The following is a 20,829-nucleotide window of genomic DNA, read 5'->3' on the forward strand; positions in this document are numbered from 1 at the left end:
CAAAGGGTGATACATTAAATGTCTTAGCTCATTTGATCCCTGTAAACCATGGAACAAAAGGAAGGGGGAATGGCCGTGCTGGGTACATGCTAGAGATCTCCAAACAGGTTGACTGTCTCAATGTTGATAAAATATAGATTGTTGATTTCAGAATTTCATAGTTTGATTTTACTCCTTGGGATTTTCACAGAGTGAAATGGTTTTAAAAAGAAACAAAAAACACTGGCAATTACCTGACCACACGATAGATAAAGTTCAACATGGAATGGAGAAATAAAAGCAAAGTAGTGCAGATGTTGGAGGTCTGAAACGGAAACAGAAATTGCTGGAGGAACTCTGTCTCTCCACAGATGCTGCAGACATACTATGTTTTAGTTGTAAGAGGCCGCTTTATCACAAAAGGAATAAAACAAAATTGGTCTAAAATGAAACTGGGATTTTATCAAAAGGCATTAAAACCAATGAACTCAGGCAGGTGTGACAAATCATCTACTTTGACAAACAACTTTCTGGGAACTGGCACATTGGAGATGGAACATCATTTGAAATTAGCAAATCAAAGTAAACGCAGCTTGCGGAGAGTGAAGCTTATATTTGAAGGTGCCGGTTCCAGCTGAAAAGAGATTATTAATTAGTGACTGTAGAACTGAAGGTGCAAAACGCTCTGTGCGACAACAAGGAAAACAGAGAAGTGATAAGACAGGTCACAAAGACACATCAGAACATAGAACTCAAAAGAAGAACTGTAACATTGACTATATTACAAAATAATAACTGTGATCTCAGATTAAAGTCTTACAGCTCGATGACATCCCACTGACTTTAAATTGTATGTTCCTTTCACCTGGTTCTGTACTGGAAACTAAACCTTTGTAAATTTCTACTTGCATCATCACATGCATACTTGACATTGCACCTTTACTTTCTCCCCCTCAGCAATATCAGATAATAAAATTGCTTCCTTTCACTCAACCTTATAATTGGTTCCTCTCTGATCAGTGGAACATAGTTAACATTTTAATTGAAAGAGTACAGCGTCACACTGAAAAGAATGCATCTTTGTTCACGGCTGAAAAGATGTGAGTGAATTCATACCTCTTCACCTAATCACAAAAGTGATGAAGAAAGAACATCAAATCTGTAAGGAAACTCTTGAAAAATGCAAAAAGAGCAGAACAGTATTAGTGGGGGAATTCAATTACCCTAATAGTTGAGATGCAGTGAGGTTAAAAGATACAGAGAGCATTCTGACTACATTCAAGGTAACTTTTTTTAAGGTCACTGTGACAAAATGAACAAGATGAAGGTGGAGTGGGAACTGGTGGAAGATTTAGATTCAGGCAATGGAGCTGAGCATGTGAAAGGACTATCAGTGGGGGAGTACTTTTGTTGTAGTTAGTGTAATTTAGTTATATTTAGCACAATTATGGAAAAGAACAAAGATAAATGATGAGTAAGGTTTCTAAATTGAGAGAAGGCCAACTTGATTAAGCAGCGAAACAACTTAAAATTGTATTGGAAACAATCATTTTAATATTAAGTGGTGCCAGAGCAATGAGAAGAAAAACAATTCAAAGAGTTTGGGTAAACATTGTTTTCTCTAAGAGACAGATAGGACAGTAGATTCTAGAGATCTATAAATGACAAGGTGATAGTAGGCATTGTAACACATAGAAGAGAAGCTTGCATGAAACATAAAAAGCTGGAAAGATATTATTAAATTGGAGAGAGTTCAGAAAAGATTTACCAGGACGTTGCTGGGAATGGAAAGCTTGAGTTATAGCGAGAGGCTGGGACGTTTTTCACTGGAGTGCAGGAGGTTGACCTTATAGGGGCTGAAAAAATCATGAGGGGCATAGCTGAGATGAACAGCAAAGGTTTTTTCCCAAGGGGGGGAGAATTCAAAACTAGGGGACATATTTTTCAGGTGAGAGGAGAAAAATTTAAAAAGGGATCTGAGGGGCAACTTCTTCACACAGAGGGTGGCCCGTACGAACTGTCAGAGGAAATGATCGATCCAGGTACAGTTAAAAGACATGTGGACAGGTAATGAACAGGAAAGGTTTAAGAGGGATATGGGCCACACTCAGGCAAATGGGACTAGTTTAGTTTGGAAAACTTGGTCAGCACGGACAAGTTGAATGGAAGCACATGTTCCAGTGCTGTATGACTCAGAGTCCAGAAGAGTACCAGAAATACAGGGGTGAACATGAAATGGAAACTAGAACAGCAAAGAGACGGAATATTAGCAAGTAAAATCTAAAATGTTCAAAACTGTATCAAGAGCAATAGAATAACTAAGAAAACAGTCAATCGGAAAGGTGACCCGTGCGTGAAGCCACCTTGTGGGCAAGGTTCTTAATGCAGACTTTACCATTGTCTCCACAAGTCAGGGGCCTATGATGAATTGTAGTTGATAAGTAACAGTGAAATATTGGATTGGATAAACATTGTGAGAAAAGGAGCATTAAAGTGTTTTGCACTTACAAAAGGAGATAACTCGCCAAACCTGGATGAAACATAATTTGGGTTGTTAAAAGAAGCAAGGAAGAAAAATGCAGAGGCTGCAACCCTCAGATTTCATCCTTCTTGGCTAGAAGACCTGAGCCTGTCCTCTGGGGATCTGAGGACTTTGTTCTGCAATTCACAAAATGAGCGAAAATTAGAGTAACTAGAGGCCAAAGGGACCACATAAACCTTTATTCAGAAAACCATGAATCAATCAGGGCAGAAGCGAATGGAGAAACATCTGCATAAATTTGTGAAGGGAAGGTTGGCCTGGACTAACTTCCAAGATTTTGAGGAGATGTCAAGTAACGTTGCTGAGGACAGTGAGTTGGATATAATCCATATGGCTTTTGGCGAGGTTTTTGACATGGTCTCATGTGGCAGGCTTATCAAAATGGTGAAGCCTTGGTATTAAAAGGAGATGACAAACTAGGTCCAAAATTAGTGAGTGGCAAGAAATAAAGGATAACTTTATTAACTTTTTAAATCAGCTAAGTCTTTCAGAGCTGAGTATAAGCCATTTGCATTTTTGTAGTCTATATGAGTGATTCAACCCAAAAATTGAGGGTTTTGTAATATAACCAAGCTGTAGATGGTGCAAAAATATAGGTTGCCGAATGACTGCGAGGAGGAATGTTTTAGAACGTGGCACGGTGGAGACAGTCTGGTCAGTTGGGCTGGAGAATGAAAAATGAAATTACTTCATACTTCTATGGATTCAATGTATTTTGAAAGGAGCATCAAGGGAAAAGAATGTATAATATATGGGAGGGGAATGTGGAATAACAGAGGCACTTTGGAGTATATGAACCCAGACCACAAGAAAAGTACAGCTTGGGTTATAAGATGCTTAAAAGGCATACTGCACACTTTGCTTTATCACTTGAAGCACCCAATACGAGAGCAGGGAAATTATATCAGAACTCTAGAAAGCACTGTTAATCCACAGTTCAAGTCTTCTGGGTCACCACATTACAGGAAAGATATGATTGCACAAGAGATGGTACAGAGGGGATTTATAAGGATGTTAGCAAGACTAGAAAATGTTAGCTGTAAATAAGGATTAAATACACTAGGTTTCCTTTCTTTGGAACAGAGGCAACTAACATTCAAAGGTGTGCAAAATTATGAGGGGTCTGGCTACAGCAAACAAGGGGAGCTTAGCATATGGGATCAAAAAACAGGGGAACACAGATTTAAAGTGTTCAGTGGGTTCAGAGGGAGAGGATGAAAGGCCTTTCCACTAGAGGATTGTCAGGAGTTGGAACTCATCACCTGAAAAGGGAACAGCAGTGGTAACTTCCACCACATTTCAAAAGTATTCTTTTGTTTACTTAAAGAGTGGGACCTGCAGGGCCATAGACCTAATGCAGGAAGGTGGGATAATTGAGTGGCATAGGCATGACAGACTGTGGTGTCATAAAATTTCTATACATTGAAGGCATCGACTCTTATTCCTGCAGTTTGTAAATTGTCCCTGGAGATTTTCTCTTTTTTTGAACAAAAGCACAGTTCTTGCTTCTCCCAAACTGATCTGTCTATCCCATTGTGGCCCTAATTCATCATACCACAGTGAACATGGACATCTTGCTGACCAAGGTTCTTGATGCTGCATTGACTCTCTCCAGCATTATCAAGTTTTGCATCAGGCAATTTGTGGTGCAAAACGATTAAGTTGGAGGCTGAAGTAAAAAACACCCGAATAGGACACAGTACAGCAAACTCTGGGCCAATGCTGCTAGTTCATGCACAATAATTTTACTTGCAGTCATTTTCTTCTGCCAATTGCAGCTGTCTACACACAGCTAACTTTTGACGACCTTGATAAGCAATCATATTCACAAGTATTTTAATGACTGAAGCCATTACTACAGGTTTATTGAGCAATAATCTGCAGTTAATTGTGTGCTGTGAATTTTTATGCCAATTTAATTTTGCTGGTTTTAAATGCAAGAGGAGCTTCTCAATTGCTCACAGACAGGCAAGTACAACTGCATCTGAAATCCGTGCTGGCTTCAGTCGTCCACACCCTTAAATACGACATATCTACAAAATAGCTCCAGGCCAAGCTACTTTCCTTCAGGTTCGAGGTCAGCTACTATCATTTTAACACAATGTATGATCCGTTCCCATGTACAGAACATGGCTTCTCGAAAGCTGATTTTCACAAAATGAATACTCTTCCAATTCAAATAGCTATGATGTAGGAAAGTAAGGAGTAAAGGAAATTTAGGCTGCACTGAAATCATGACCACTTGTTCCCTAAAGATGAGCTATGACCATTTCTATTCACAGGTCTAAGACCAAATAGTCTACAAGCCCCGTGGCCAAGAGCCAGCCCTTTCACAGAACTCCCATCGACTTCTCGGGCTTGTTAATTATTACTTTGTAGGTTGCAAACTATTCAGGAGTCCTGTGCACAAAGGGAATTAATCACCTAGGAAGTTCTTTTGAAAGTAGTGCATATGAATCAATATTCCCTGCTGAAAATGTATTTGCTGGAGCACATGGACTTAACATATTCCAAAGAAATCCAAATTAAAGATACTGATACCACACATTCAACTAGTGGTATCTGTTACAGAGATGCTCACATGGAGAGAGGCATATTTTGATAGCAGCCTTGTCACACTGTATAGGATTTCTTTTAGAAAAATGCTCATCATTCTTCCAAAGATTGTCCATCAGCAACTGCAATGTGCTCAATGTTAATTGCATCCCTGGCCATATTAGGCATGATATTCCCTATCCTGCTTTAACAGGATTTTCCAATTAATGTGACAGTGTACAGCATACTTTAAGAACTGCTTTCGTGCAGTTGCATATTCTAGCCACTAAGTGGCAACAAAAACCTTTTGCCTCAGTATTTTGCATGCTTTACTCAAATTCATCTTGTGCTGAAGCTTAATTTTTCTGATTAGTTTCTCAAATTTTTATCTCTGCATTTTGTGATCTCCCTCTGTTAAGTGGCTGAAGCAATTTGTTTTTGTTTTGCAAATGCAAACTCCATCATTTAGTTTGGTCATGTGCACATTCTCTCTTCGTAAGCGCTTAAAGGGATCGTACTGAGGACCCACTGGTGGTAGCACTGGACTGGTGGCTTGGTTTAGTAAAGGCCACTTTCACCATGACAGTTCAAAGTGTATTATTCAACAGATACAGTTGGTCACAAGGAAGGGGAGTGCAGCTTCAGTTCTCCTGCCATTCTTACGGTTCTGAAATGCCATTGTTGGGAATCCTAGAGATAAAAGAATCCAAAGCAGAAATTGCCTGAAGCTTTGCACCAAAACAGTGTTACACAGGGAGAGGGAGAGAATGAGAGAGAGTGAGATAACTTTCCTCACCTCTCAGTGGTCTGTAGCAACTTGTCTTAGAGTGCTCTCAAGCTCAAGTGTTGTGATTTGCAGCAACACCACAAAGCAGGACTTCTAGTAAGTTTTAAATTCAGAACAAAGGATAACATTTGCAAGTATATTTTGAAACGTAAGAAGCTCTCCCTCCCGAGAACAAACATAAGAAAGGATGGATTCTAGAGGCAAGGCACGTGCTTGGTTTATTAGCAGAAATAAATAACGGCTTCTAATTTTAGTCCTTTAAGATGCAAACTTTGCAGGCTTGGCTGGTGATCCCTCGTTCTTCAAAAGGAGCAAGCTTTGGAATTTCCTTCCAGCCAAAGTCATGTTCGTGTGGAGTTGAATCTTTACCATTGAGGCCACATCGGTCTCTCATTCACTGCCTGAGGAGACTGACGTTCAGGAGAAAGCGAGGGACTGCAGATCAGAGATGAAGAGTGTAGCACTGGAAACTGATGTTTAGGCAGAATTCTATTCTTCTTGCTAAAGGAATATTCATGTTCTGTTCTCTCCCAGACTAGCCTTGACTTTGGCTAGTTCAAATCCCTTCAGGGCACTATCCCTTCTCAACTGTCCAATGCTCTCCATCCCAGCAACTTACCTATGCTCCTCAAATTGTGACATCTTGCACCTCTGTGTCCTCCACACAACTGACTTTTCTCCTTAAATAAGCTCTTACAAGCTATTTCTCATCCATCAGTTCAAATCCTTCCATGGCACCATTCCTTCCTAATTTTCCGATGTGGTCCAGTCTCCCATCCCAGCAACTTACCTGTGCTTCCAAACAGTGACATCCTGCACCTCTGTACCCTCCCTACCACTGCCTTTACTCCTTAAATAAGCTCTGAAAAGCTAGCCTCTGATTGAGCTTTTAATCACCTGAGCTCATATCATTATGAGTGGCTCAACGCTAACTTTGTTAGATCAGATGGAAACCATTTTGGAGCATCCAAGGCGCTACGTCAGTGTCAGAATGTAAAACAAGCTAATGAAACACCATTTTCTTTTTCTCTTTCTCTATGGTGAAATTTATGGCAGAAAGGATGTTATTGATGATATTGTAGGTTTCCTCTAATTTGTTCCATTTTGTGATGACAAAGGCATCATCCACATAGCAGACCCAAAGCATGGGCTGGATAATGGGGAGGGCTGTTCATATGAGTCTCTGCATTACTGCTTCTGTTAAGAAACCTAATATTGGTGATCCCATGGGTGTCCTGTTGATTGGTTTGTAGGTCTTGTCGTTGAAGGTGCATGGGTAGTAAGGCACAGGTATTGAGGATGCTGTCCTTGCTGATGGAGTTGGTGCTGTCTGGTGTTTGTGTCCTTGGTTCCTCTAGTAGTGAGATCATGATTCTTTGGCTATGCTGATGTTGATTGATGTGAATAGAGCCGTTACATTAAAGGAGAGCATGACTTCTTCCTCTTCTATCTTGGTGTCTTTGATGGTGTTCAGGAATTCCTGGGTGGAGTGGATGCAGTGTCGTGAGTCTTCTACCAGGTATTTCAGTTTACAGTGAAGTTCTTTTGCTAGTCTGTATGTTGGTGTGCCAGGGAGTGAGATTATGGGTCTCAGAGGCCCCTGGTTTGTGTACCTTAGGTAATCCATAGAGGTGGGGTGAGTTGGATCCATCAAGTTTCCTTCTTTGGAGATCTATCTTGTGAATTTCACCATTACAGACCAAGACACATAACTAGAAAGCAGGACAGAACACCAGCGCTTCACCGGAGGCTCACTGATGATGTTAGCGAGCATGGCAATGAAATGTCTGAGAACAAACTCAACAACTCAGCAAGCAAACTTACAACCTCTGCTCTTGGAAAGGTAAATCAGAGCAGGACTTAATGTTAAGGTCCAGGGGAATGTTGCTGAACAAAGACGCCTTGGAATGCAGGTTCATATTGCCTTGAAAGTGGGATTGCAGGTAGATAGGATAGTGAAGGGGGCATTTGGTTTGCATTGAACATAGAAGTTGGGAGGTCATGTTGCGGCTGTACAGGAAATTAGTTCGGCCATTTTTGGAATATTGTGTGCAATTTTGGTCTCTCTCCTATCAGAAGGATGTTGTGAAACTTGAAAGGGTTCAGAAAAGATTTACAAGGATGTTGCCAGGGTTGGAGGATTTGAGCTACAGGGAGACACTGAATAGGCTGGGATTGTTTTCCCTGGAGCGTCAGGGGCTGAGGGGTGACTTTATAGAGGTTTACAAAATTATGAGGGGCATGGATAGGATAAATAGACAGAGTCTCTTCCCTGTGGTCAGGGAGTCCAGAACTAGAGGGCATAGGTTTAGGGTGAGAGGGGAAAGATATAAAAGAGACCTAAGGGGCAACTTTTTCACGCAGAAGGTGATGAGTGTATGGAATGAGCTGCCAGAGGAAGTGGTGGAGGCTGGTACAGTTGCAACATTTAAGAGGCATTTTGATGGGTATATGAATAGGAAGGAATTGGAGGGATATGGGCCGGGTGTTGGCAGGTGGGACTAGATTGGGTTGGGATACCTGGTCAGTATGGATGAGTTGGACCGAAGGGTCTGTTTCCATGCTGTATGTCTCTATTAATCCCCGACTCTCCCCCTCCCCTCCAGCCACTCACTCACTCACTCACTCACTCACTCACTCACCAACATGGGAAGTCCGAACCTCAGAGTCCTGCTCCTGTTCAGGAGGCCCATGACGCCGGACCGAGGGAGGGGCTCCGTCCGAGTGAAACCACCTCCTTCCCACAAACTCCGGCCACCAAGAATGTAGCGGACCCCTTTGGGCGGTGCACCCTGTGCTCTCCCGTGTTGCGATGTGTGCAGCGCGGATATTGCTCCGGCCGGTACAGCAGCCCCGAACACTCGGGCCCGGCCGACAATTCACTCCAATCCCATCACTGAGTTTCACATGCTCCTCATCCACAATGTTTTCACTGCTCACAGTGTTTGCATTCAATTTGTCACTTAGTACGATGATGCTGGGGTGATTTTGCATTCTTCTTCTATTATTAGGTTCCATAGGTTGTTTTACTGACTTTTTTTAAAAAATTACATGGAAGTCACCAGATACAGTGAAAGTCAAGACTTTTCCCAGAAGAAACACAAACAGTAAAACTTGGGAGCAATGGATGACGTTCCTGTAGAGCTCCAATACGTTTATTTCCAACTTTCAGTGGTGGTTAAGTCAAGATTTAAAGAGCCATTCAGCGGGAAAGTTAGAAAAGGTAAAAATTATCAGTTCCTTTTATTTTAAATTAAAAGGGAACACCACCATTTGCAAGTTTCCTCTGCCCAAGTCACCCACTACCCAGACTTCGAAACATATCACTGTTTCTTCCAAAATCAGTTGAAAAATTAGCTTCAACATCAAAAATTACATAATTTGCAGAAAGTAAGCATTATTAATTCACATCAGGCTCTGCCCATAATTTGTATTCTGCTGGTACATAATTCATGTGCTCCTTCAAACTACTCACTTAACAAAATGGCAGGTGGCTCCCTCATGTCTTTGTGAGTCAACCTACACTAATTAAATTGCATGCGTTCAGAAGGCACTACTACCTTTTCAAGGTCAACTATAGACGGGCAATAAACACTGCCCAGCCAGGAACAACTACAGTTCATAAACAAATTTTTATACATTGCTACATTTGGAACACCAAAGCTGCAAAGTTTTGTGTAATGCTTGTATTAGTGGTGCTATGGATGCTGATTGGTTCAGCTGCATTTTGTGCATACTCTTCTGTTAATATAGGCCTCAGCTCCTGCCATTTTCATATGTGAGTAGTCAGTACGAACAGAAGCTAATTCACCAGCAGAATGCAGATTATAGGCAGATCATGATGTCAATCAATAATAGAGTCATAGAGATGTCAACCCATCCTTGCTGACCAGATATCCCAACCCAATCTAGTCTCACCTGCCGGAACCCGGCCCATATCCCTCCAAACCCTTCCTATTCATATACCTATCCAAATGTCTTTTAAATATTGCAATTGTACCAGCCTCCACCATTTCCTCTGGCAGCTCATTCCATGCACGTACCATCCTCTGTGAAAAAGTTGACCCTTAGGTCCCTTTTATATCTTTCCCCTCTCACCCTAAACCTATGCCCTCTAACTCTGGACTCTCCCACCCCAGGGAAAAGACCCTGTCTATCGATCCCATCCATGCCCCTCATAGTTTTGTAAACCTCTATAAGGTCACCCCTCAGCCTCCAACGCTCCAGGGAAAACAGCCCCAGCCTGTTCAGCCTCTCCCCATAGCTCAAAATCTCCAACCCTGGCAACATCCTTGTTTATCTTTTCTGAACCCTTTCAAGTTTCAAAACATCTTTCTGATAGGAAGGATACCAGAATTGCATGCAATATTCCAACAGTGGCCTGACCAATGTCCTGTACAGCCGCAACATGATGTCCCAACTCCTGTACTCAGTACTCTGACCAATAAAAGAAAGCATACCAAACACCTTCTTCACCATCCTATCTACCTGCAAGTCCACTTTCAAGGAGTTATGAAGCTGCACTCCAAGGTCTCTTTGTTCAGCAACACTCTCTAGGACCGTACCATTAAGTGTATAAGTCCTCCTAAGATTTGCTTTCCAAAAATGTAGCACCTCGTATTTATCTGAATTAAACTCCATCTGCCGCTTCTCGGCCCATTGGCCCATCTGATCAAGATCCTGTTGTAATCTGAGGTAACCCTCTTTGCTATCCACAACACCTCCAATTTTGGTGTCATCTGCAAACTTACAAACTGTACCTCTATGTTTATCTGCTGAAAGTGATGTGATTTTCGATCTGAATGTTCACCACTCAGTATGCTATTTAAAATGACCATAAATTATTGTCAACTTAATTGCTGATTGATTGGTTGCTGCTAAATTACTCCAAGCGTATTGCTAGTTTTTGTTTTTATTCAAAGTTGCTCATCTCCGAGGAAGTGATTGGTGAAAATCTGGTTGTGACTTCAGTTCTGCTCAGAGTACCAGTCATGAGTGCTGTACATTTGTTATATTAATTTAAAAGGATTTAAGAGTTATGAGCTCTACGGAGAGGCTGAATAGGCTGGGGCTTTTCCCCTGGCATGTCAGAGGCTGAGGGTAACCTTATAAAGGTTTAGAAATTCATGAGGAGCATGGATAGCATAAATAGACAAAGTATTTTACTTGGGGTGGGGGAGTCCAGAAATAGGTAGCATAGGTTTAGTGAGAGAGGATAGATATAAAAGGGACCTAAGGGGCTACTTTTTCACACAGAGGCTGGTGCATGGATGGAATGAGCTGCCAGAGGCTGGTACAACTGCAGCATTTAAAAGGCTTCTGGTTGGGCATATGAATAGGAAGGGTTTAGAGGGATATGGGCCCAGTGCTGGCAAATGGGACTAGATTATTTAGAATAACTGGTTGGCATGAATGGGTTGGACCAAAGGGTCTGTTTCCATGCTGTACCTCTCTATGACTCTGTGACTCTAACTGCATTATAATGCATAATAGAGTGGCACATTTCTCGATTGCAATATGTTCAAAATTTTCAAAGCAACAAGGTCCCAGATGGAAAAACCACTAAAAAAAACTAAAGCATCAGTGTTTGCTTCGATTCGTCACGCAAAATGCATTTTAGTGAAATAGTCAATCACCAGAATGTAATTGTGTCCTTGGGCATGGCAAATATCAGTCACTCTCTTGCACCAAGGTTCACAAGGAATCTTGTGTAGAAGATCAAGTTGTCTTGGTATATTTCACACGACTTGATCAGCTAATCAATGTCCTTATTAATTCTATGCCAATAGATAGGTCCAAACACAATTGGGTGGTTTTCTTCATGTTAGGTACAGAGTCTCACGTGCCTTAACATGGAGCTTGCAGAGCTGTTTGCCTTTGAGGATTACATTCTTGGAGAGTCCAAGTTCACCTCTGAAAATCCAGCATGAACATAAATAATTTGGGGACCGTGTGAGATGCATTCAGCACACCTTCTGATTGTTATGGTTATGATGATGAGCTGTTTGGCTGGTTAACTGACATAGTTTGCTACACCTGCTGTGCTCAGCTGTGACCAAAACATATGAGATCATTGTTGTGGTTCAGAATCTTTGGTGTTGCAAATGCCAAGTTTGTTAATTCATGAATCCTAAGATAGATTGGTGCATGTTGGTTGTGAGATATAGGAAATTTATGTTTCTTCTGCAATTCGAAATTCATTATATAAAAAAAACTGAACTCCATCAGTGGGCAATTGTTTCAGCCAGGAGCTGAGTCAACAAGAATGTGAACTCAGTGGAGGAAATGCTAATTGGTTTGCTAAGGATGTAACAAGTGGTAACCCCAGTTAGAAGGGCTTCGTGACAGGATGCTGTGAAAAGGCAGGAAGAGGGGCAAATAGCCTGAAATCAGGAATGAGCATGTTTTTCACAAACAAGACCGGATAAGACACGAGATACGCAGGAGGGTCTCAGGGAAGTGGAGGATGTAAACAGGGGGGGAAACAATGAAATAAGAAAAAAACATATAGGAACCAAATTGTATAAATATCGAGTATTTGTTGTATTCGGTGTGTTTTGTCCCTGCCTTGTAGACATCACACCCACTTGCAAGTGTGAAATAAAGAGCTCTGCTGATTCAGATCTTGTCTCGGACTGAAATTACTGCAGTAAGTGAGCTTTGTTTCTCACATTGGTAGATCGGTGAGAGTGAAAGATTTCAAATTTCATTTGACCTGAATAATGCCAATGTTGGGATGTTGGTCCCCTGTTAAGAGCTAGCTTAACTTTTGTGGTCTGCACCGCATTGTGACAGTGTCTCAAATAGAGCTTGTTTAAAATGTGTAAAGCAATAATGTCAGACCTAGTACCAGAATAATTTTGGCACATTGTGCAAATTTTTCATTCCTTTTGGGATATATTATTGGACAGAGGTAAACACTTCAGTTTTTCAGTTGGTAACAATTTGGTGTATCAAGTTTCCTAAATGTACTGTCTGACTGGGGTCTGCGAACCGAAACATTGTTGTTAGCTTTTGGACTTTGTTGACTTGCATGCTTGCCATGCACAGAATATTGCACCAAAAACAGAAACTGCTGGAGAAACTCAGCCATCTGGTAGCATCAGTAAGTTAATGCTTGAAATCCAGTGACTCTTCTTCAGAACTTCAGAAATGGCCATGATATTGTTCTTTAGTTGACTGTTCTTCACATGCAGCTGCATTGTATTTTGGGTTTCTCTGAACAGTTGGAGTTCCTACACTTTTTAGCCCAATGATCCCTTCTGGAACACAGCTTTGATATGTTGTGAAATGCTGGACAGTGACTTGCACGTGAGACAAGTGGCACTTCTTGCAATATTTGAACATTTCATTGGCCAATCAAAGGCTGCAATTGTTGTTGCACAGTCAAGCAGCTAAAGATGCTGGTGATGCATAACTATAGCTTTGACCATGCGTCTGTCATCTGATAATGTATCAATGGCATTTTCTTTGGGTTTATCCAGTGGAGCTTTTATGAAGAATGTACACCCAATGTCATTTCCATTAGGGTCTCAGCTATGTTAGCTTCGGAGAAACTACATTCTGTAATTTTTTGGCGACATCTGACAATGGATTGGTCCATTGTTTCACCTGACTATTGTTGGTATGACATGAACACAATCCAGAAATTGTCTTGAATTTTACGTTGACCTTCTGAAATCTGGAAGGTTTTTTTCCCTCGGGATCCTTGCGGTCACCGTCAGAAATAGCAGATAATTTTATACTTTTTAATGTTTCTGTGCTCAAGAGGATCAAGGCTGATCAGGCAGTCCTCATTTGCACTTTCATGCTTTTTCCCTGTAAGCCTTGATTCCCTGACTGATCAAGAATCTATCTGTCCCAGCCTCACATATACACAGAGACATGACCTACACAGCTCTCTGTGACAAGGAGTTGCAAAGATTTTCAACCCTCTGAGAGAAGAAATTGCTCCTCATCTCAGTCTTACATTTGTGGCCTTAATTTTGAGAGTATACCCTCTGAACCTGGACTCTTCCATGAGGGGGATCATTCTCTCTGTCAAGCCGCCTGAGAATCTCACATGTTTCAATAAGATTACCTCTCATTCTTCTAAACTCTAGTGAATAGAGTTCTCATTGTTTAACCTTTGCTCATAAGACAATCCCTCCATGCCAGAGATCATCCAAGTGAACCTCCTCTGAACTGAACTCCAAGAAAACCATATCTTTCCTTAAATAAAATGACCAAAACTGCTCACGGTATTCCAGATGTGCTGTCACCAGCACCGTGTACAGTTACTATAAGATTTCCCAACTCTTATACTCCAACCCCTTTGAAATATGTGACAACATTCCATTGGCCTTCCTGACTACCTGCTAGCGTTCTGCGTTTGATGCACAAACATCTCCAAGTCCCTCTGTGTTGGAGCTTTCTGCAGTTTTCTCTATTAAGTAGTACCGAACAGAATTACCATATTATGGAAGTTGGCGGTTGGTATCCCAGAGCTTGAGTATTGCTGAATAAACAGACATGCCTTTCCTCAAATGCAAAGACTGTACAGAACTGCTTTAGTAACCATGCATGTAAATAAAGATTTTCATGAATAAGGTATATTTTTGCAATTTATAAAAATTGCACAGTCAAGTTTATAGTTTGAGATTTGTGGTCTACACCTCATATCTCTGGTCTCCACAAAAGGTCACCCAACATATTGTGCCAACATATCCCAATGCCAGCTGCAGACCTTGTTGGACTTTGTACCGAACAGCTTTCATAACTTGATGAAGGGCTTTTGCCCAAAACGTCGATCTTCCTGCTCCTCAGATGCTGCCTAACCTACTGTGCTTTTCCAGCACCACTCTAATCGAGATTCTGGTTTCCAGCATCTGCAGTTCTTGTTTTTAACCGAGCTTTCATAACTTGCAGTGTGATATCTAAGCTCTAGATGGCAGTGTGGTAAAATAGAAACAATGGCATAAGCAACTGAAATACTTACATTTATATAACACCTTATTGACATTCTCCTGTTCAGAGATGTAATGACCTACCTCTGGATAAGGTAGGACTTGAACCCAGACCTCCTGGATCAGAGATAGGGACATTACCACTGTACCACAAAAGCCACTTCTCATACCTCATAAGCTGTCTCAAAGTGCATTGTGTGTTTTTTAGATTTGATTAGATTACTTACAGCGTGGAAACAACTTCGGCCCAACAAGTCCACACCGACCTATCAAAGCACAACCCACCCAGACCCATTCTCCTACATTTACCCCCTTCACCTAACACTATGGGCAATTTGGCATGATCAATTCACCTAACCTGCACATTTTTGGACTGTGGGAGGAAACCCAGGCAGACACGGGGAGAATGTGCAAACTCCACACAGACAGTTGCCTGAGGTGGGAATTGAACCTGGAGTCTCTAGCACTGTGAGACAGTAGTGCCAACCACTGTCCCACCATGCCAGTCTAAGAAACGCAGGTTCGTCCGGGATTATTAGATAGATGAACACCTTGGGAGTTTTTTTAATCCAAGCATTTAGTAATCATAGCAAAAGGATTGCCATGTGAAACTATTGAATGATCATCTGCTATTTAATTTTGGAAGAACAGGATTTCTTTTCAAATGACTTAAACCCAGTACCCGGGTTTCATAACTTTTAGACAATTACATTTCAAGCTTTTGATGCTGGGATAGGAATGAAGGTTTGATTGATAGGAGCCAATGGCAGCTCCACAAATATCCCCATCCTCAATGATGGAACATCAGTGCAAAAGATAAGGCTGAAGCATTGGCAGCAATCTCCAGCCAGAAGTGCTGATTGGATGTTCCATTTCTGTCTCCTGCAATGGTCCCCAGCATTACAGATACCAGTCTTCAATCAATTTGATTCACTTCACTTCAGAAAGTGAGGACTGCTGATGCTAGAGATCAGAGCTGAAAATGTGTTGCTGGAAAAGCGCAGCAGGTCAGGCAGCATCCAAGGAGCAGGAGAATCGATGTTTCGGGCATGAGCCCTTCTTCAGGAATTCCTGAAGAAGGGCTCATGCCCGAAATGTCGATTCTCCTGCTCTTTGGATACTGCCTAACCTGCTGCGCCTTTACAGCAACACATTTTCAGCTCACTTCACTTGATACCAAGAAACTGTTGGAGGTACTGGATACAGCAAAGGCTACGTGTCTTGGCAGCATTGCAACAATAGTACTAAACCAACATGGCTTGGAAATTTGCTGCTCCCTAGCCAAGCTGTACACTGGCATCTACTTGAAAATGTGAAATATCCAACAAATCCAACCCATCCAACAATCCAACAAATCCAATCTGGCCAATTACCATCATCAATAAAGTGATGGAAGTTGCTATCAAGCAGCATCTGCTCAGCAATAACCTGCTCAATGACACCAAGTTTGGGTTCCATCAGGGCCACTCAGCTCCTGACCTCATTACAGCCTTGGTTCAAACATGGACAAGAGAGCTGAATTCCAGAGGTGGGAGGAGAATGACGTCAAGGCTGCGTTTAATCAAGTGTGTCATCAAGAAACCCTAGCAAAACTAGAGTCAGGGAATCAGGAGGAAAAATCTTTACTATTTAGAATGCAAAGAGAAATAGGTGTAGTTGTTGGAGTTCAGTCATCTCAGCTCCAAAACATCACTGCTGGGGGTCTTCAGGGTAGTTTCCTCGTCCCAACCATCTTCAGCTGCTTCATCAATGACCTTCCTTCCATCACAAGCCAAACATTGGGGTGTTCATCGATAACTGCACAATGTTCAGCAACATTCATGGTTTCCCAGATACTGAAGCAGTCTATGTTCAAATGCAGCAAGACTGGGACAATGCCCAACCTTGGGCTGAGAAGTGAATGTAATGTTTGTACCACACGAGTGCAGATAAAACATCATCTCAAACAAAACAGAATCTAACCATCATCCCTATTACTGGTATTACTGTCACTGAGACTCCCCACTATCTCAGGGGTTACCATTGACCACAAACTGGACCAGACTAGCCCCATTAATAATTTGGGTGCAAAACAGAGCAAGGATTCATAATCTTGCTGTGAGTAACTCACTTCAGACTCCTCAAAACCTGTCTGTCACCTACAAGGCACAAGTCAGGAGTGTGATAGAATCCTCGAGTAAAAAGTGAGGTCTGCAGATGCTGGAGATCAGAGCTGAAAATGTGTTGCTGGTTAAAGCGCAGCAGGTCAGGCAGCATCCTCCCCACTTGCCTGGATGAGTACAGCTCCAATAACACTCAAGAAGCTTGACACCGTCCAGGACAAAGCAACCCACTTCATTTGCACTATATTCACAAACACCAACTCCTGCCATCACCATGGCACAACAGTAACATTGTGGAGAAAGTGGGGATTGCAGATGCTGGAGATCAGAATCAAAAAGTGTGGTGCTTGAAAAGCACAGCCAGTCAGGCAGCATCTGAGGAGCAGGAGAGTCAATATTTCGAGCATAAGCTCTTCAGGAGAAATGTCAGTAACATATCTGTGAAATGCGTTATAGAAATTCACCAATGCTTCTTAGACAGCACCTTCCACATCCACAACCACTACCATCTAGAAGGACAAGGGCAGCAAGTATATGGGAACACCACCACCTGCAAGTTCCCCTCCAAGTCACTCACCATCCTCACTTGGGAATATATCGCCATTCCTTCAGACATTGAGCCAAAATCTTGGACTCCCTTCTGAACGACACAGTGAGGTTACACCAATTAGATTACAGCGGCTCAGGAAGGCAGCTCACAAACACCTTCTCAAAGACAAATTGGGATGAGCAATAAATGCTGACCAGGCCAGCAGTGCCCTACGTCCCATGAATGAAAGAAAATGGAGGCTATTTTGCTCATCGAATCCATTGAGCAATACCATCAGTCCCATTCCTTCACACTATTCCAGTAGTTCTATAAGTTTATATCCCCCAAGTACCCATTCCAATTTCCTTTTAAAATCATTCATCATGTCCACCTTAACCCATTCTTGTAAGTAGGAATTCTGGGTCATCGCCACTCTTTCTGTCAAAACATTTTTCCTCATGTGTACCAGTCATCCCATTAGGTCTGTGTCCCCAAGCCTTTGTGCCATTTCCTAATGAGAAAAGATTTCTCATCTAAACTAATGATGCAGCTCTTTCAAATCTACCCTCAGTCTCCTTTTGTTCCAAGGAGAACGAGCAAGCTTCTCCAATGTAACCTTCTCCCTAAGATCCCCCACCCTGAAACCTGTTTGGTAAATGTCCTCTCAAAGACCTCCATGCTCTTCCAAAGTGTACTGATTAACGCTAGACACGATATTATCACTGTGGCTAGATCAAGACTCAATACAGGTTCAGTACAATTTCCCTACTTCAGTCAAGAATTTTTAATAAACTGTAAACATTATCAGAATATGAAAACAAAATTCAAACCCAACTAAGAATAGAAATACTTTTAGAATGTTCTCAGAAATGACTTAGTTGCAGATCTTCTCCCTCGTTCACATGCCATACTAATCCAACTGCTGATTTAAACAAATCATCGTGTATTATTTTCTTCTATTTACTTGTTCAAACGATATGAGTGTCATTGGCTGGGCCAGCTTGTCCATGACAGAATGGTGTTGAGCTGCCTTCTCAAGCCACAGTAGTCCATGTAGGGTAGGCAGACCCACAAAGTTGTTGGGAAGCATTCTAGGATTGTGACCAAGCAATAGAGAGGAACAGCTACGTAGTTCCAAGTCAGGACAGTGTGAGGAACTTAGAAGAATGAGAGGGGATCTTACAGAAACATAGAAGATCATGATGGGAATACATAAGGTAGGAGCAGGGAGGTTGTTTCCACCGGTGTGTGAAACTAGAAACTAGCCTCAAAATAAGAGGGAACAGATTTAGGAATGAGTTAGGGAGGAACTTCTTCACCCAAGGGGTTGTAAGTCTGTGGAATTCTCTGCCCAGTGAAGCAGTTGAGGCTACCACATTGAATGTTTTAAGCCAAAGCTCGATAGATTTTTGAACAGTAAAGGAATCAATGGTTATGGTGAGTGGGTGGGTAAGTGGAGCTGAGTCCACAAACATGACCTTATTGAATGGCAGAGCAGACTCGAAAGGCCAGATCACCTACTCCTGCTCCTAGTTTTTTTGTTTTTGTAAAGCTTGGAATGGAACTTTGGTGTTCCCATGAATCCATTAATGTGCTATAATTACAATGCTGAGCATAACTTCGAGGAAGAGCTTTCCATTTTTTATCTTCTGCCATTATAGAGAATTTTATAAGTATTATCCCCACAGCATTGATAAAGCCAAGTTCCACTTGGATCAAGCATAACAACCTCCAGGTGAGTTCAACATTGTCAAGGGTTAAATGTCTAAGCACATCCCTCTGTGGCTGCTGTGGTGATTCAGTCTGCTGTTAAAAATTCCATGGCGCTATTCAGAAAATACTGACAAGTGTTTCCAAGGCCTTGAACAGCTTCTTCCAGGCTGTTGCTGGATGGGAAATGGCTGACACAGTTGATATATTATGCTGTAAAATAACCATGGAGCTGATAGTGATTTGGGTTAACTGTACCCAAACGCTGACCATGGCTATTGAGCATGTATGTAAAAATAAACTGTGTTGTCACATCATCAGATAACATGGCACTGATACCTGATAAAAGAAGGCACTAACGAAGTCTGCTCTACCATGATTACCTATGTAACTTTCCTCTTTTTAAAGCTCTTAAGACCAAGGATGAATATTTTCCAACCTGTTGAAGAGCTTATGCCTGAAAAGTTGACTCTCCTGCTCCTTGGATGCTGCCTGACCTGCTTTTCCAACAGCACACTTTCAGCATCTGCAGTCCTCACTTTCTCCTATCTTCCACCCAAGTGTTGTGAAGAGGGTGGGTGAGATGCTCAGGGTTTCACACGCTCTATGTATTTATAGGTAAAAGATATTAACAGCTTGCACTAGCCTTATATGTCTCCATGTCAAAGCACTTTATGTGGTCAAGTCTTAATGTAGTGCCTCAGCAGTCCACGAACTTGACAAGATTTAGCAATCCCAGAAATTCAGACCTAATGTGTAATGTGATTAAAACAATGAGTTTCATGAATCATATTCTCTTGCTGAGAACTGTAGTATTAGTTATGTGTTATAATCTCAGGAAGAATTGAAATAAACCGACTGAGCGTCCATATGGATCATGAGAATGAATTGTTCTCCGATTATTCACAGGAAGCATTTGCTGCAACGATTGTAATGTATTATTACAAAACCATGAGAGTCACATAAAAATGGAAGAAAATATCAATGGAACCTCAGTTGCACACATATCATTTGAAGTCATTCTTATTCTTTTTGTTGTTTCCAAACTTCATGTTATCTAATGATGTAGCCCTTCTTCCTCAGTTCTATGTTTCGAAGAAGACAGAGGGATTTAAAAACAAAGTGCAAGTGGTTATTGTAAATCTGATCGACAAACAAAGTAAATATGCTGTATATATGTAATGAAGCAGGCAGCTTCTGTAGAGAGAGTGAGACAGAACGAATACTTCAGCTAAAGACGACTTCAGATTATTTTGATCTAAATTTATCTTGATCGTAAAGATAACAATGAATAATCTAACATGAATGTTATCACTGAATTGTGGTCGAATATTGTTGATGTGACATTGGTGATGTTATTTTACAGCTATCACAATGAAATAATTTCCAGCATTTCACAAGGTACATCAAAACAAGGCTCCACTACTGCCTGCAATTCTGTCATTAATTTAGCAATGGCCTGTCAATTTGACATGATTTATAATTTTTACCCATGATTTATCATTTGTGTTCTTTCTGATATTGTTTAATAATTACTTCTGATGCTTGGGCATTCAGATGGCCAGCTTGAAACCTGATCCACAACCTGAGCTACAAATCTTCTCCAAAATCTCAAACCCATCATGCTGTCTGGAATGACTGTGGCCTTAGATCCCTTATTTAGCAGTGCACATTCAGCAAGCACGTTCCTTGACTGTTCC

General features: G+C 41.5%; 1 protein-coding gene across 1 annotated transcript in view; it reads right to left on the reverse strand.

Annotated features, from left to right (window-relative positions):
- The window catches only part of LOC132817835 (cytochrome c oxidase assembly protein COX16 homolog, mitochondrial), a 51,518-nt gene extending 42,845 nt beyond the window's left edge, over positions 1-8,673 (reverse strand). The window contains exon 1 of the mRNA XM_060828347.1: positions 8,486-8,673. Within this exon, the coding sequence (XP_060684330.1) occupies positions 8,486-8,536 (51 nt within the window). The 5' untranslated portion in view covers positions 8,537-8,673. The remainder of the gene's footprint in view (positions 1-8,485) is intronic.
- Between the last annotated feature and the right edge of the window lie 12,156 nt (positions 8,674-20,829).

This window comes from Hemiscyllium ocellatum, chromosome 8, assembly GCF_020745735.1.
Source record: "Hemiscyllium ocellatum isolate sHemOce1 chromosome 8, sHemOce1.pat.X.cur, whole genome shotgun sequence".
Classification (NCBI taxonomy): domain Eukaryota; kingdom Metazoa; phylum Chordata; class Chondrichthyes; order Orectolobiformes; family Hemiscylliidae; genus Hemiscyllium; species Hemiscyllium ocellatum.